We start from the raw sequence: 14,995 nt of genomic DNA, 5'->3' as shown, positions 1-14,995 counted from the left end.
TTTCAGCCCACTTGTTCAGCGCCACTATATTTTTCATGTCTAGTAAATGTTATGTACAAGTACATACGTAAGTCTGGACAGGTCAGAGCGAGAAAAGCATTGCTTACTTTTTAAGCCAGGATTAAGACTCATTATGAATCAGAGGAAATAAATTAATATTAATTTTAAAATCTACACTATGTGTCTTATTATAGTCAACACAGGAACAGACACGAGTTCAAATTCAACTTAAAGCTGGATAATACACAGATATCGCATGCAGTAAACTGTAATCTGTCCACAGGAAGTAAGTACTGTTGACAGGAGCGTTGGCTTTCACAGTCTGTCAGGTAATGATACTGACCCTCAAGTGCAATAAGCTTGGACAGGGATCATAAAACGGCAGAAAAGCACATGTTGAAATAGGTGCTTAAAGCTGATAAGGAATCGGCAACTGTGCCAATGAAAGGTTGTTCCTCATGAACAGATGCTTAATGTCACATGTGAGAGCATATTCTTCAAGTATTTTTAGAGGTTTTTTTTGTCATTTCCAGTCAAATAGTATGCAAACACTATACAAACAAATAGTATGTACTTTTGTCCTGAGTTGGTGTAATATATTTATGAATCCTAACCTTAACATCAGCTGATAAGTCTGCCTCTTTGGTTTGACATGAAAAAGATTTCAATGGGAATCCAGTCACAAGAAAAAAATGTCTAATGTATCACATTTAGCTGTAGCTATGCTCCATGGTGTATTAGTTTTAAGTAACAGCTGTGAGACTCAGAGATTCCTCCTCTTTCTTTACTATATTTTTAACCCAGGGCTTGTGACTCTGGTATCCTAGCCAAACGTAAAATGGAACTCTAACATGCGCTTCATGTTGCAGAAGCATCATTTCCTAAACTTAACCAAGCAGTTCTGAATAGTAACACAAAACAGTGACTGAAAACAAAAAGAAATGTGACAGAGAAAGAAACTAAAATCTAAAATAATGATACAGCACTGGATACAGACCCCAGACCTTGTAGAACTTGTTAGTTTTTTTTTAAGGCAAATCACAATTTTCTTTGATGTAAAAGTGGTATATTTCTCACCAGCAGTAGGGAGTTGATACTGAGTTTTGTTGGGATTGCAGACACTGAGCCCAAAAATAAATTGGCCATCCCCAGAATTTTTCCATGGCCATAAAGTTGATATTTGTTGTCCAGAATGCATGTAGCCATCCATGCATCCATCCATCCATGCATCTATCCATGCATCTATCCATGCATCCATGCATGCATCCATCTATCCATGCATCCATCCATCTATGCATCTATCCATCCATCCATCCATCTATCCATGCATCCATGCATGCATCCATCTATCCATGCATCCATGCATGCATGCATGCATGCATCCATCTATCCATGCATCTATCCATCCATCCATCTATCCATCCTCTTCACCTTATCTGGGGTTCAGGGTTGTGGTTGTGCGCGAGTCTATCCCATCCCATATCTGTCATACACACTGGAGAGTTTGCCAATCTATCACAGATGCAGTAACATGAAAGATGTAACTATGACTACACTGATTTTTTTTCTGAAATCATTCTCTCATTCAGTCCTTCTTACTTCTTCTTTAGAGAGTTCAGGGTGTGTTAAAAGCACAATTCATTTAGCCTTTTATCAAAGTGTTTAAAGTGAACAGACGTTTTTTTCCCAAAATGAATACTTTTATGGCTGTTTATGCACTCTTTTCTCTCGTCCATCTGTTATTTCTCTTCCAGTGCCAAGCATGATTGTATACAGTGCTCGGATAGGGATAGTGCGGCCCTCATGGTACACTGCAGATTTACTACTTATTTGCACTACTACTGCTACAGAACTTTGGGTTGCATTAAGTGCGCTATATAAGGAAAAGGAGTAAGAACCATACATATGCAAAACACGAGAAAATGGCAAACTCACTATCTAATAGCAAGTGAAGAGCAATTTCTGACTCAGATGTTCAAAAAACTGCTCGATAACTCTAAACCTTGATAATTCTTTGACTTTTAAAGTGGTCTCACTAGGATTGCTTTCTTCATTGGCATAATTAAGAGCAGCAAACGTAAACAGCATTTCTTTCAACGGGAGAAACAAAGGTTTTGATCTTTACCAGTCCCGGCAGTCCATCAGTAGATGGAATCCGACTTTTGACATTCATGAAAAGGAAGTAAGAAAGGAGAATTTCCCCTTGTGGTACTCACTCATGTATGATATTATTATTTCATTACCAAGATAAACTAACATGCTGATTTAATCTGGCAGCAACAGCTGCTGCCTGCCCGCTGCAGACTGTTTGCCCTATAAATATCGCACGTTTTCAAGCTGTGATCTAATTACTTATTTGAGGTACAAGTACCACATTTTTGGCTCCTTAATGGGTGCCACAAGATGGACAAACAAGAATGTGAAATCCAGTCAGTTCAGATTCAAGAAGGTCAACTACTATTTTCAGAAAAATGCAGACTTACTTTAGGAGCCAGTAACATTACATCATGGTTGTGTGTGTGTGTGTGTGTGTGTGTGTGTTTCAACAGGGCTGTAGCATGGGGTGATGAGGACTCTCCTTTGCTAATCTCAATGCAGATGACTAGTGATGGCCACAGCATCACCTCAACAGTAAGTCATAACAATCATAAGCCAAGTATGTTAAGTCCCTGCTAACTTTAGCATGAATTTCACAGTTTGGGGCTTTTTGTGGTTTATTTCAATTGTTCTTTTTCCAGGATAGAATTACTGAATAGCATGCGACTTTAATTACTTTAAAGAACAAGAATTGAATGCACAAGTTTGAATATGTTTTGGATTTTTCTCTAATCCGAAGAGGATCAAAAGTATACACAGAGGTTCAAATATATACATACACCTCCACTAATATTTAGTTAAATGTTCCTTAGCAAGCTGCACCGCAACTAGATGCTTCAATATCCACTGGTCAGATGATTGAGCATTATTTCTGGCAGAATTAATAGAGTTCATTTAAATTGGTTTTTATGGCATGGACCTGAGTTTTTAGCACTAATTTTCAGTAGGGTTGAGGTTAGGGCTTTGGGAAAGCTGTTCCAGAAGCTTAATGTTAGCCTCCTTTATGTATTCCCAAGCCAGTGTTGTTGTGGTGAAGTCTAGAGTTTGAAGGTAGTCTTTCCTTTTCATTACTGCATCCACTTTGTGTACCAGTACAACTGGTAGTAAAACATCTCCAGAGCATGATGCTACCACCACCATGCTTGATAGTTGGCACAGTGTTTTTACCTTTACGTCTCCAAACCTGTGGCCAAAAAGCTCAGTTGTTTTCTAGTCTGACCATAAAGCTTTTCCCAAGAATGCATTTCGAACTTGAAGGTGTTCATTTTGGAGCAGGGGCTTCTTTCTTGGTTGGCACTCTCTCAGTCCATTAGTGAAGTAGTACCTGTGTTGATCCTGAACATCCTAACCAATTTCCTTTCATTTGAGGGGGGCAGTTTGGGTCTTCTTCCAGACCGTGTTTAAAGATGGCTCCAAGAGACCTTCCTAACTTGTGTAAACCTACAATTCTTCTTCTTAGATCTTCACTGACTTTTCCATTGTCAAACAAACACTTTTTCTGCTGCCAAAAAGAAACTACCAGTTGTTGCACTAATGAGCAGTGTTGGGACTAACGCGTTATTAAGTAACGCGTTACAGTAACTACGTTATTATTGTGGTAACGAGCACGGTAACTAGTTATTATGCCAAAACCGGGAACGCGTTACTCGTTACTGGGATTTAGATAGGCTCGTTATTCGTTACTTCGTGTGGTGGCTATCGCGGAGCTTCCACAGATTCAATAACATTAGCAAGTGGTGGAGGCCAGCAGGTGGATGAAGGAAAAGGGAGGCAGGAGGAGAGACCCGAAGCGGCCGCTGGTCCGAGTGTCAGGTGAACTGAACTTCAGGTAAGAAGTTATGACCTGCAGTCCATCTGGGTCAGATATGAACCAAGTTTAGTTGGAGTTTATTTTCGTTGTGCTGACTTTTTCGTACTGCGTGCTAGCTAGCATGACGGGGTTTCTATACAGCTGGGTGGGTGCTATGTTACTGATGTTGAACTTTATTTTGTTCATAAGGTTAATTATTAGAGTTGCCAACCGTCTCGTAAAAAACTGAATCGTCTGGTATTCAGAGAAAATATTACGGGTTTCTTATTGAGGTGAAAAGGAACAGTTTGTCCCGGACTTCAGCTACAATGAAAAAGGCACAAAGCTGAAGTTATTCTGTGTTTACGCCGCACAGCTGCCTCTTCTTCTCTCATCCTCTCACCCTCCCTGTCCTGTTTCTACTTCAATCATGAAACTGATCAATGATCAGCTGATCGGCTTTTCTCTCTTGTTTGTTTATCGCTCACTTTGCGCCAGAAAGAGGAAACCAGCGGATGTCGCGGTAAACAACAGCAGCACGTTTGATCAGCTGTTGTTAGAATTTATTTAATATTAATTTCTAGTATCAGCTGATGTTTGCTGGAGCCACAGCTGTAAAAGCTGCTGGTCATGATATGGTTTGGTTATCTGGTGAGAGGGAAACATGAAGATGAAACCAGGAGATGTCCTTACTGGATCATGAGAGCTGAGCAGGTGATGGAGAAACAGGTTTACCTTTTAGATGACATGAATGAGTTGAAGGGAAGTTATGAACTGTTTCTGAGAGACAAATAACACCAGGATCCTTTTCTAAGTAGCTGACAGCTGGTAACTGTGCAGGGGCGGATCTAGTAAAGTGTTGCCAGGGGTCCATGTAGGGCATTAAAAGGGAAAGGGGGGCACAAGGAAATACTTTCTTATTCTCATTTAAAATGTCTCACTTTTAAAAAAAATAATTTTCTGAGTCTTGCAACAAACAATTGATAGATTGATACATATATACCATCAGAACAGTGTACATCACTGTCACAACAGTGTTTATTTTCATTCAAAGGCTTTATGATTTTTCCTATAATTTTTCCTATCCAAAATGCCCGGGAGGATTTTTTTGTCCCAGTCCAGCCCTGTATGCAGCTCATCTGCAGTCTGGTGTTACCTACATCTTCCTATTCAGAAGGCAGAATTTCCGAGTTCTGAGTACAATCGAACGCACCACGACTGCAGTTTTTGTGTTGGATGTAAAAAGCAGGCTAGGATAGAATCAGGTGTGGGATTTCTCTCGTGGAAATGTGCACATTATTTTTTCCTTTCTATTGGTAGGTGGCACAGTGCACTTGTGGCAAGTAAGCAAGCTAGAAGACTGGCAATCTTGCTGGGTATCCAGTTACGGAAGCAACACATTAACAAGAGAATTCTGAGTAAAACCAAAGTTACTTTCCCTAGTAACTAGTTACTCTGAAAGTAAAGAGTAACTTGAAGTAACTGAGTTACTTTTGATAGAAGTAACTAGTAATGTAACTAAGTTACTAATTTAAAGTAACTTACCCAACACTGCTAATGAGAAGTATTTAATAGGCCTTGGCTTTATGAAGTTAAAAAACAATGTAGAAACTTCACTCATTACAACATCACTTATTAAAAGATTAATTGCGAGTATGTATGTATAATTTTGACCCTGTGTGGATTCAAGAAAGTACTAAATAAATTCAAATTTGTTGAAGTCATTAAAGATGCATGCTGTACCATCTTTACACACTGGAAAAAAAACAGTGCCTCTGTGATTAATACAATTTGATTCTGGTTCTGATTATCTGAATTGTCATGACAACCATGAGTGATTATAACCTTCTGATCACACTTACAGGTGTCAGCCCAACTATAATTACACAGTGTGCTAAATGAAAGCACCCCACAGCCATTTGATTGATTTTTTTTTTTAATTTTCTGAGGGAACATGCACAAAAAGAAACATTTATCACATTTGGGGGAAAAATGTCTCGTCCCAGCTTAAGCTGTTAGCTGATTTTCATCTGCATTGTCTTGGTAGCTACATATAATATCAGTTGACCCATAAAATTCAGATACATGTCAGAGAGACAACATACAAGTAACATAATATAAAATAATCAAATTTGCATGCAAAGATAAACTAAGATAAATCTATCCATACCCATTGTAAAACTTACATCATGCATATCCCATTCAATAACCAGACTATAGCATATGCAACTAATAACTGATTTATTGGTCGGTTACTTGTTTTATTTTTCTCTTGCAGTTTGTTGGATGATATAAAAAACTCTGAAGAACAACAGCCAGGCCAACAGGAGCAGCAGGAATTCTTGAGCTCCCTGGAGACCATCGCTCTCTCTATCTTTCTCTCGCTCATCATTATCATGACAGTTTTTGGCAACCTGTTGGTCATGGTGGCGCTCTGCAAGGACCGACACTTGCGGTGAGCACTGTTGTCTTTCTCAGCAGCAGCTGTGTTTTTTGTGACTTCAGCAGAGAAGAAGGTTTAAATCTTCTGTCTGCAAATGCTCCCTAAAATCTTTTTTGAGAACGTCCAGAAAAGCCAAAATAAAAATCTAGTAATCTTAAAAATAAATACAATAAACCTGACATAATGTAGCAAAGTTTTTTTGAGTGAGATAATGACTTTCAGAATTTCTTTTTCCGTCTTTTAAAATTAAACCAGCATTTGAAGATCTGTTTTTTCTCAAACTACATGGTTCTCATTTTGGCAGTAATATTTAAACAAACCCATCAAATGTCAGAGCACTCAAATTTCATTCAGCCTGTCATGACAAACCCCGTCAGGTAGACAGAAAGATGGGCATTAATTTGTTTTGACATTTGGTAACTTCCCCAAAAATAATTTTTTTGGATCTGTGCCTCAAAAGTTTTGAGACCTTATTAAAGACCTTTATTTAAGATAGACTTTACTGCAGGAATGGAAGTTAATACTATTTATTTATAAAACTATACTCAAAAACATGCCTGTCTTTCATATTTTTACAGAGTTGCGCCGACTAAGCCGCTTCCCTTTTTAAAGACAGAACATTTAGAGTAAATCAAACTTTTTCTGGATCTTTTTTTTCTCCAACTTCTATATGGTTGTCTTCTTCTCCCAGAAAGAAAAAGACAAACTACTTTATTGTCTCGCTGGCGTTTGCTGACTTGCTGGTTGCTCTGGTTGTGATGCCCTTTGCTGCCATCGAACTGACTACTGGCCAGTGGCGCTATGGAGAGATTTTCTGCCTGGTGCGAACATCTCTGGACGTCCTGTTGACCACAGCATCCATCCTGCACCTCTGCTGCATTGCACTGGATAGGTTTGTGTTTGTGTAAAAAAGGCATATATTGATGGCACAATGTGTTTCCCCACTGAAAACATTTTTTTAAAATAGGGTTTGATTTAATGTTGAAGACAGTCAGTTACTTACGTTGCACACCTAACAAATGATCCGTCTGTATTTTTCTACCACTTATTTGGGTCGTAGGGGCTGCCCTCTAAGCAGGTACCCCAGACTATACTCTCTTCATCCAGAGCCTCCCACTCTTTGAGAAGAATACAAAACATTATCAAACTGGCAGAGACCTAATCTTTCGTGTGTGTCCAGGTCGGCCCTCGGGTAGTCCTCTTGGTAGGACATGCCCATGCAGTGCTGTTTGTAGATTTCAAACAGAGAATAATCATTTCTACTATTCTCACAATCCTCTTCAGCTTATGGCTATCCTCAGACCTGCTGTTTGCAAACCAAGAAGTGATCCAGTATGTAATAATGTTTTTGATGGCCCATCTGTATGAGACTGTCAGTGCTGAAGTGAGGAGGTCCGCTGTCTTCCTTCTGCAGAGGAGGGAGAGAAGCTGCTGTGCCTTCTTGATGACAGCTGTGGTGTTGTCGCTGGAGGTCAGCCCTCCAAAACTCAATGCCCTTTACCCTCTTTACCGCAAATTCGCTGACTGTCGGTGGTGGGAGATAACTGAAGGTAGCCCTCCTAAAATCTATGAGATCTCAGCAAAGGCTTCTGATGTCCCTTAGAGAGTCACAAACAAAAATACGACTTTGACAGGCAAAGCTAGCTGTTGCCTTATATTGCCTTTACTGGTGTAAGCAGATCCTGCAGCAAGCATTGGTCATGCCACCATGTTGAACCTAGTATTTCTGTCAGAAAAAGTGAACAGAATCAGCTATGAAGAGCAGCCAAACAGTTTAATATCACAGAAAGTCAGTAAGGTTTCCTACAAAAGTAGGAAAAAGTCTGATTTATTTCACAGCAATGGCTGCTCTACCGTCATACAGGGATCAAATAAGCCAGAATAGAGTATGGGCCCAATACCCCATACCTCTGAAGCACAACCCCCCATTCATTTTTAAATCTGTATGTTAGTGTAAAGTATGTGTGTGCTAGTGTCTGTGTCTTATTTCAGGTATTATGCCATCTGCTGCCAGCCATTGGTGTATCGACACAAGATGACCCCGATGAGAGTGGCAGTCATGCTCAGTGGCTGTTGGCTCATTCCCACATTTATCTCCTTTCTACCCATCATGCAAAGCTGGAACGCCATCGGGATCGAGGATATTGTAAGTCCTCATTAGCTCAGATCAGAAACCATCACTAATGAGATCAAAACAAGTGGCTACATAGTTCTAATGCTTACATTTCTTTACTACGACCCCTGAATCAAACCTAACAGACAGTATGTTTAAACAAAGTATCACAAAGAAAAGTTCATACCGCTCTCAAATGCCTAAAGAGAGGTATGTTCTTTCTTTGAGGGCAAAAGCGGCATTAACCTCTCCAGTCTAATATTCTTTGTTTCTAATAACATTTTCAATCCCTGAAACAATGCCACAGTAAAAGAATGATCACAAAACAATTCCAGTCCCTGTGGAGGCTTTCTCGCTGCGAGCAAAGACAGCACTTCAACAAGCATTTTCTTCTGGTTTAGGTATGTTCTGGCATGAGCTTGTTTCAGAGCTGCCTTGAAATGAGCAGCAGGACTCCCAGAGGCAGGCAGGGACAGATGCATTTATTCATCCAGACTTAATGAAAAGCTCTTTTCTCTTATCTTTCTGTCTGGCAGCGTACAAAGCCAGTGTTACTTTTTTAATGGCTGTCTCAATGGCTAGAAGTCATACACGGTATACAAAATTGCATAGGATTATTTTAAATGCTGTCTGTGTGTGTGCCGATGTGTTTTTCATTACGCTTCTGTTCTGTTTCAGAGGGATTGTTTGAAACTGAAATTTCTTCTCACTAAGCACAAGCTAAACCAAACAGTATTTGTCTGGTTGGTTTTAAAGGTGTCTGCTCAGGGATAGTGATCTGAAACTGATCTCTGTCTTGAAATGCTCAATTTGGGAGATACCGTCTGCAGCAAAGTTTTCTGTCAGTAGAATAAAATCTAATTAAATTGAGCTGGCCAAGTTGATTTCAGATAGAAATTTACCTTAGGGACTGGTTATCACCGTGGTCTATGCCATAAGCTACACGGAGCTTATACCTCAAGCACTTCTATGGAATAATAAACAACTCCCGAGCAGAGACAAACCAGATAACTGGGCAATGTGGCAGAAAGCTGGAAGTACTTATATTATTAATTTATTTGACATCAACTAGTAGAAATCTGTAAATTATTACAGTTCTAGAGGTTTGTCCAAATGAGTAGTGCTCTGTTTAAACGGTTGGGCCGTCCTTTCAACTATTCCACAGGTAGTCCACTCAAACAGCTACTAAAAAAATTACAATCAGGCAAAGGAAACACTTCCAAAATTTAGAATTAATTCCAGGATTCACATATCTCAGGTATGCGACCCTTTGCTCGAAGCTAAGAGGCAATGGATAGAGGATCTCTCAGTGCATATATCTGCCGATGGTCTGCATAATATTGAGGCATTGTACAAAGAAATGTATAATAAATGTATACGGCTGAAAATAAAACACAGTTGGCAACAGACAGCAAAACAATTACACAGATGAAAGTTACCTTTCGTGGACTTTTGCTGTAAGTGTGAGGCTCCTGTTCTGCATGTACTTGGACTTGTTGCAATCACAAGGCTGGAGGAATAATATCAAAAAGGCTAATTTTTTAAAGTATTAAAATAAAAATTTCACATCTCCGCAAAGTCAAGATTCAACTTCAAGACTCTGACATCTCATCCTTTGAAAAAAGCTAGATTATTCTGGCTCTTATCGCGACTAAGTGACACTGTGCTGTGGGAGTAAGCACCCACCTCCATATGGAGAATGGACAACAACAGCGGCACAGTTGGCTGTCTGTGACACGGTTACTTACAGTTTATTCAGTAGGCTTTGTGAATACATGTTTACCATGTGGCTGTTGTCAGCTTAAAGAACTTTTTGGTTACCTAGTAAATGTAACACAAAGATGAACGTCACATTCAATAATTAGGGAGGAAATCGATGTGATGGACTTCCTTTCTTTACTTTCTTTTGATAATTATGTAAGTGTGAAGCTTTGATTAAACCTAAATCTTTTTCCAATTAACACCCAGTTGCTCAAAAAGTATACAAACCTTATTGTGTGTAGTTTCATTTACAGGTAGGAACGATTATTGTTTTCATTTTTCACCAAACTATCAAATCAGAAACGTGTGACAAGAGGCTCGTGCTTCTTCCATCATTACTGAAATCTCCCCTCAGCTGAGTTTCTGCTAACTCTTGGATGTAGACAGTAGAAAGAATAATTATTCCTACATTAAACAGCTCACAACTGCAATTGTAGCAAGGTTGTCTTTTTTGGATAGAGACATTGCTATTTAGCTTTTCAAATGCATTATTTTGGCACTTTAAACACTAAAAGTCCATTAAGAGTGCATTTTCAATTCAAGATGAGTCACGCATTACTTTTTGTTCTGCTTTGACGATAGTTTGGTTTTATTCTAGTGTCCCAGGGTGCAGCATTACCTTACTGCACCCAAATGCTACATAGAGGGATGAGATAAAATTAATCTTTCAGCTCAAGGCAATTCTCCGCCTGCACATTTTTAATTTACTTTGACCTACTCATGGTTTATATAGAGGACAAAGATATGGGCAACTGGCCAGACAAAGGATATTCCAAAGTACTTTATTATTACAATATGTAGCATTTACCTCTTTCTTTAGCCCGCCTTAACTAAAAGGCAGGAAGCAGAGGGAAACAGCTGGCCTAAGTCTTTCCATAGTTCCAGTTTTTTTTTTTATGTTTTTGTTTTTTGTTAAGTTAAACTAATCCCCTCCTGGGAGCCCCATATTTCACTTGTTTTTTCTTCCTGTGTCTTCTCTCTTTGCAGATTGAAGAGCGGCGAGCCTTGGCGGGAGGCTCGAACGACACAAGTTGTGTGTTTCTAGTTAACCGGCCGTACGCCCTGATCTGCTCTGCAGTGGCCTTCTACGTGCCGCTGGGCCTCATGGTCCTAGCCTACCAGCGTATCTATGTTACTGCCATGACCCACGTGCGGCAGATAGAGACACTTCAACGTGCCGGCTCTGCTCCAGTCACCGGCACAATTCCAGTCATTACCGTGAGGACATCCACTTCCTCAGATCCTTTGGAGCATTACCGCCTTAGGACACCAACAGGTTCCTCCTCCTCAGAGCAGGCTCCTGTAGGTCACAGCCGCATGCGCATTGAGACCAAGGCAGCAAAGACGTTGGCGGTTATAATGGGTTGTTTCTGCCTGTGCTGGGCTCCATTCTTTATCACCAACATAGTGGACCCTTTCATCCACTACTCGGTACCCTGGCAGCTGTGGACAGCCTGGTTGTGGCTTGGGTACATTAACTCAGGGCTAAACCCTTTCCTGTACGCCTTCCTAAACCGGGCTTTTCGGAGGGCGTTTCTGGTCATTCTCTGCTGCGGGGATGAGCGGTACGCACGGCAGGGGAGCTGCTCCTATGGACCAACCCACAGAGCATGCTCAGCTGCATCAGTCAATGGGACATCCATGGCACTGAGGTAAACACACAGGCAGGCACAAGTCACATTTGTACCAGTCTATCTATAACCAGTGGCCTAAGACATATTTGATCATGTAAGACTGATGGCAGACGTCCCTTAATGTTAATGTGAAGGGAAGTAATTTCAGTGAGTGAAGGGGTGTAAGTGGATCTGAGTGAGAGAGTGTATGTTTTTTTTGCTCAGCGATCAAGGCTTTGATTGTTCACAATAAACAAGAACCTGTTTCAGGTTAACATTAAGGTCACATTTGTCATTTTTCAGGGCAATAACTTGTGGATTGTAATAAATACCTAAGCCGGATGCGCTACTACGTCACTGATGTTCTGTTTTTGTCCTCACTGATTCAAAAAGAAATGAAGGCCTTGGGCAAGAATGAACTTTAATTTGTCATTTCCCGCGAAAAGACCTACACCTAAACCTTTCTGTGTCATCTGACTGAAAGATTGTTTGTTTTCCTTAGTCTTTGCCTGAAAAAAACTGAGACGAGGACGACACACTGGACTTTTATTAGTTCATTACTCCATCTATTTGACACACCAAAAAGATAATTTTTAATGTTTTTAATTAACTAGCAGCTGTTAAGAAGAAGAAGAAGAAGACCAGCAGATTAAAGATGTTCATCATCTTGAAAAGTGGAAAACTGGAATTGTCCCTTTGTTGACCTCCTCGGAGTGATCAGTTGCAATTAAGAAACACAGTTATGGTCCTACATGACACAGAAGAGACACTCCCATCAGTCCCTGATGAATGTCAGGGACATTTTGAACATTTTGGACGATTACCTCAGTGCCCTTCACAAGAGAAATTTATTGCCACTAAGTCTCATTTGGAGTGTTATACTCGTGCACCTGGACGAAGATAATCCTGTGGCCTATTGTGAGCTGCCAAACTTTATTTTGTTGCATTATGTTGAGCCACATAACTCCTGCAGTTTTATGAAGGTAAAACAGGACTGCATCGCAAATCTGTAGAAGAGGGGGAACATAGTGAGTGTAGTTTGACATTGCTTCATGGAGCTGTGGAGGGAGAGAGGGAGTGCCAGCCAAGGACTTTAATCTGAGCAGTAAGAAGAAAAGTGGAGAAATCGCACTAATTGTGATAGAAAAGGGTTGTAGCTGCAGACATGTAACTGTGGGGAAGATTTTCATGGCCCGAATATTGCTAGCTGGCAAGGTATTACTCACTGAGGGAAATGGACATTTCTGTTGCTGTTTGAATCCAGTTTTATTCATCACACTGTTTGGATTCCTGCATCAGCTGACACAGAGATCATCCAAAGGACTGTGGCTGAATGAGCATGGACAAAAATGGATCTTGGTCAACCTTTGCACCACTTGCTGGACAAGCAGCTGAAGACTTTCTCTAACATCTGTTTCAGCTTTACCACCACAAGGATAAAACACAATTCCACATACCACAATCCATGTATCCACTGTGGATTTACGCTCCTGAGTAAATCACATTTACATTTTGATTTATTGAGTGATTGTTTTGCACTGTGATATTTATTTAATCACAGTTCTTTTTCACATTTTGAGTACTGTAGCATTTCCCAACTTTGGGGATAAATAAGGTATTTCTTATTGGATCATATATCATTTTATCACATACTGTGTGCAGCTAGTTGCTATCCTAGGCTCACATTTGTGATAAAATGAATTTAATAATCATCCCTTCTTTTAATCCCTTGTTTTCTGATCCTGAGATGTGTCAGATACTTTTCATGGAACCGTTTGGGAAATTTTGAAAGAGAACATTCAGACTTTGACCCACACTTGCACTTGTGCTGTGTTTTTCTGCAGAAACTTCTTTAACGTTTAATCATGCCATTTAATGCAGCACGTGCACAGCAGCAGCTGGGGAGAATGATGAGGAGATAAACTTGTATGGACAGCAATAACAGAATGTAGCAACAGCAATATGAAGATCAGCCATTGTGTTTTTTCTCTTGGTAGTCACTGAAATAGAATTTACCACTAAAAGTTTTTTATTTGTAGTTTTTATTCATCATAAAGTGTAGTAAATAGAAAAAACTAGAGTCAAATCAATATTTACTGTGACTCACCTGCTGGTGTTAGTAAATTACAAGTTGTCCTTAATGTCTCCATCACAATAGGCTAAAAGTAGGATGACAACCACTCATTGATTTTTTTTTTTCCTTTTAATGATCACAATTAGTTTCAGTGATCGGTTTTGAGCCCAAAGAAATTGCAGTCTGACTGCAGTCACTCTCAGACAGATTGACGAAGGCTTGCAAATAATTGGCTTCCAATTTATGCAAAGCCTTTTGTCAATCCTTTTGCTGTCCTGCAAAAGGACATCACTATTTTTGGAGGAATTTCTATTTCAAATCTATGATTTCACCTGGCTATACTCTGAATATATTCTGGCTATACTGTGAATATATTAGTTCATGTAAATTTCTATAGAAGGCCAAATCTTTGCAGGTTGAATTTAATTACCAACTTCAGCTAATTCAGTGGTAAAATGAGAGCAGATAGACTCCATTTCTGTGACTGTCTTGATGCGCTAAAGTTGCTTTGACTATAGCATTTTGCACTTGGACAGTTCTTAAGATACTTGGCAGGCAGGTTACTTCAAGCATCTTGGAGAATTTCTCTCACTGTCTTCTTCATGTAATCTGAGACGGAGTCAGGCAATAGAGGCCCCCAGGGGACCAAACCATCTTCCTGTTGCTGGAGAATTTGTCTGGGTTTTGTTTAGGCAAACTAGCACCAATCTAACATGGTGAACTTTGTAAGTATTAAATTATAGAAAAGTGGAGCAAAAAGCACCCTTCAAAGAGCAGCTAAAATGCCCAAATCTGGCTAAATCTTGGTTCTTAGTGGTTAAATAGCACGGACAGTGGACAGTTTCATATTTGTCTTTTTTACAGATTGGATCTTCAATGTAATTATAATATATAATAACACTAAAAGTCCAGAAGGCTTTTCACACCAGGACATCTGTTGATGTTATGGTGCTGATTTAGTTGACGGCTGTGTTTGTGCTCTCAGCTTCCGCGAGCTGGGAGAAAGATGGAGGAGACCTGCTTGTGTCTGCACTGTTTAACTCTAATACAAGTACTTCACTGCTGAAGAGAAACAGTGAGAGTGCGTGTGCACTCATGCACACGT

General features: G+C 39.9%; 1 protein-coding gene across 1 annotated transcript in view; it reads left to right on the top strand.

The window, feature by feature from the left end:
• LOC147325720 (5-hydroxytryptamine receptor 4) overlaps window positions 1–14,995 on the top strand; it is a 72,770-nt gene that overhangs the window by 15,143 nt on the left and 42,632 nt on the right. The window contains exons 2-6 of the mRNA XM_086300366.1: window positions 2,550–2,631; window positions 6,165–6,341; window positions 7,021–7,221; window positions 8,322–8,475; window positions 11,191–11,855. Of these exons, the coding sequence (XP_086156492.1) occupies window positions 2,609–2,631; window positions 6,165–6,341; window positions 7,021–7,221; window positions 8,322–8,475; window positions 11,191–11,855 (1,220 nt within the window). The 5' untranslated portion in view covers window positions 2,550–2,608. The remainder of the gene's footprint in view (window positions 1–2,549; window positions 2,632–6,164; window positions 6,342–7,020; window positions 7,222–8,321; window positions 8,476–11,190; window positions 11,856–14,995) is intronic.

Source organism: Aulonocara sp. 'chitande type north' Nkhata Bay, linkage group LG7 (assembly GCF_057382095.1).
Source record: "Aulonocara sp. 'chitande type north' Nkhata Bay isolate Kocher_YH1m ecotype deep benthic linkage group LG7, A_spYH_male_GT1.1, whole genome shotgun sequence".
Taxonomy (NCBI): domain Eukaryota; kingdom Metazoa; phylum Chordata; class Actinopteri; order Cichliformes; family Cichlidae; genus Aulonocara; species Aulonocara sp. 'chitande type north' Nkhata Bay.
This window is presented reverse-complemented; position numbering and strand designations above follow the sequence as displayed.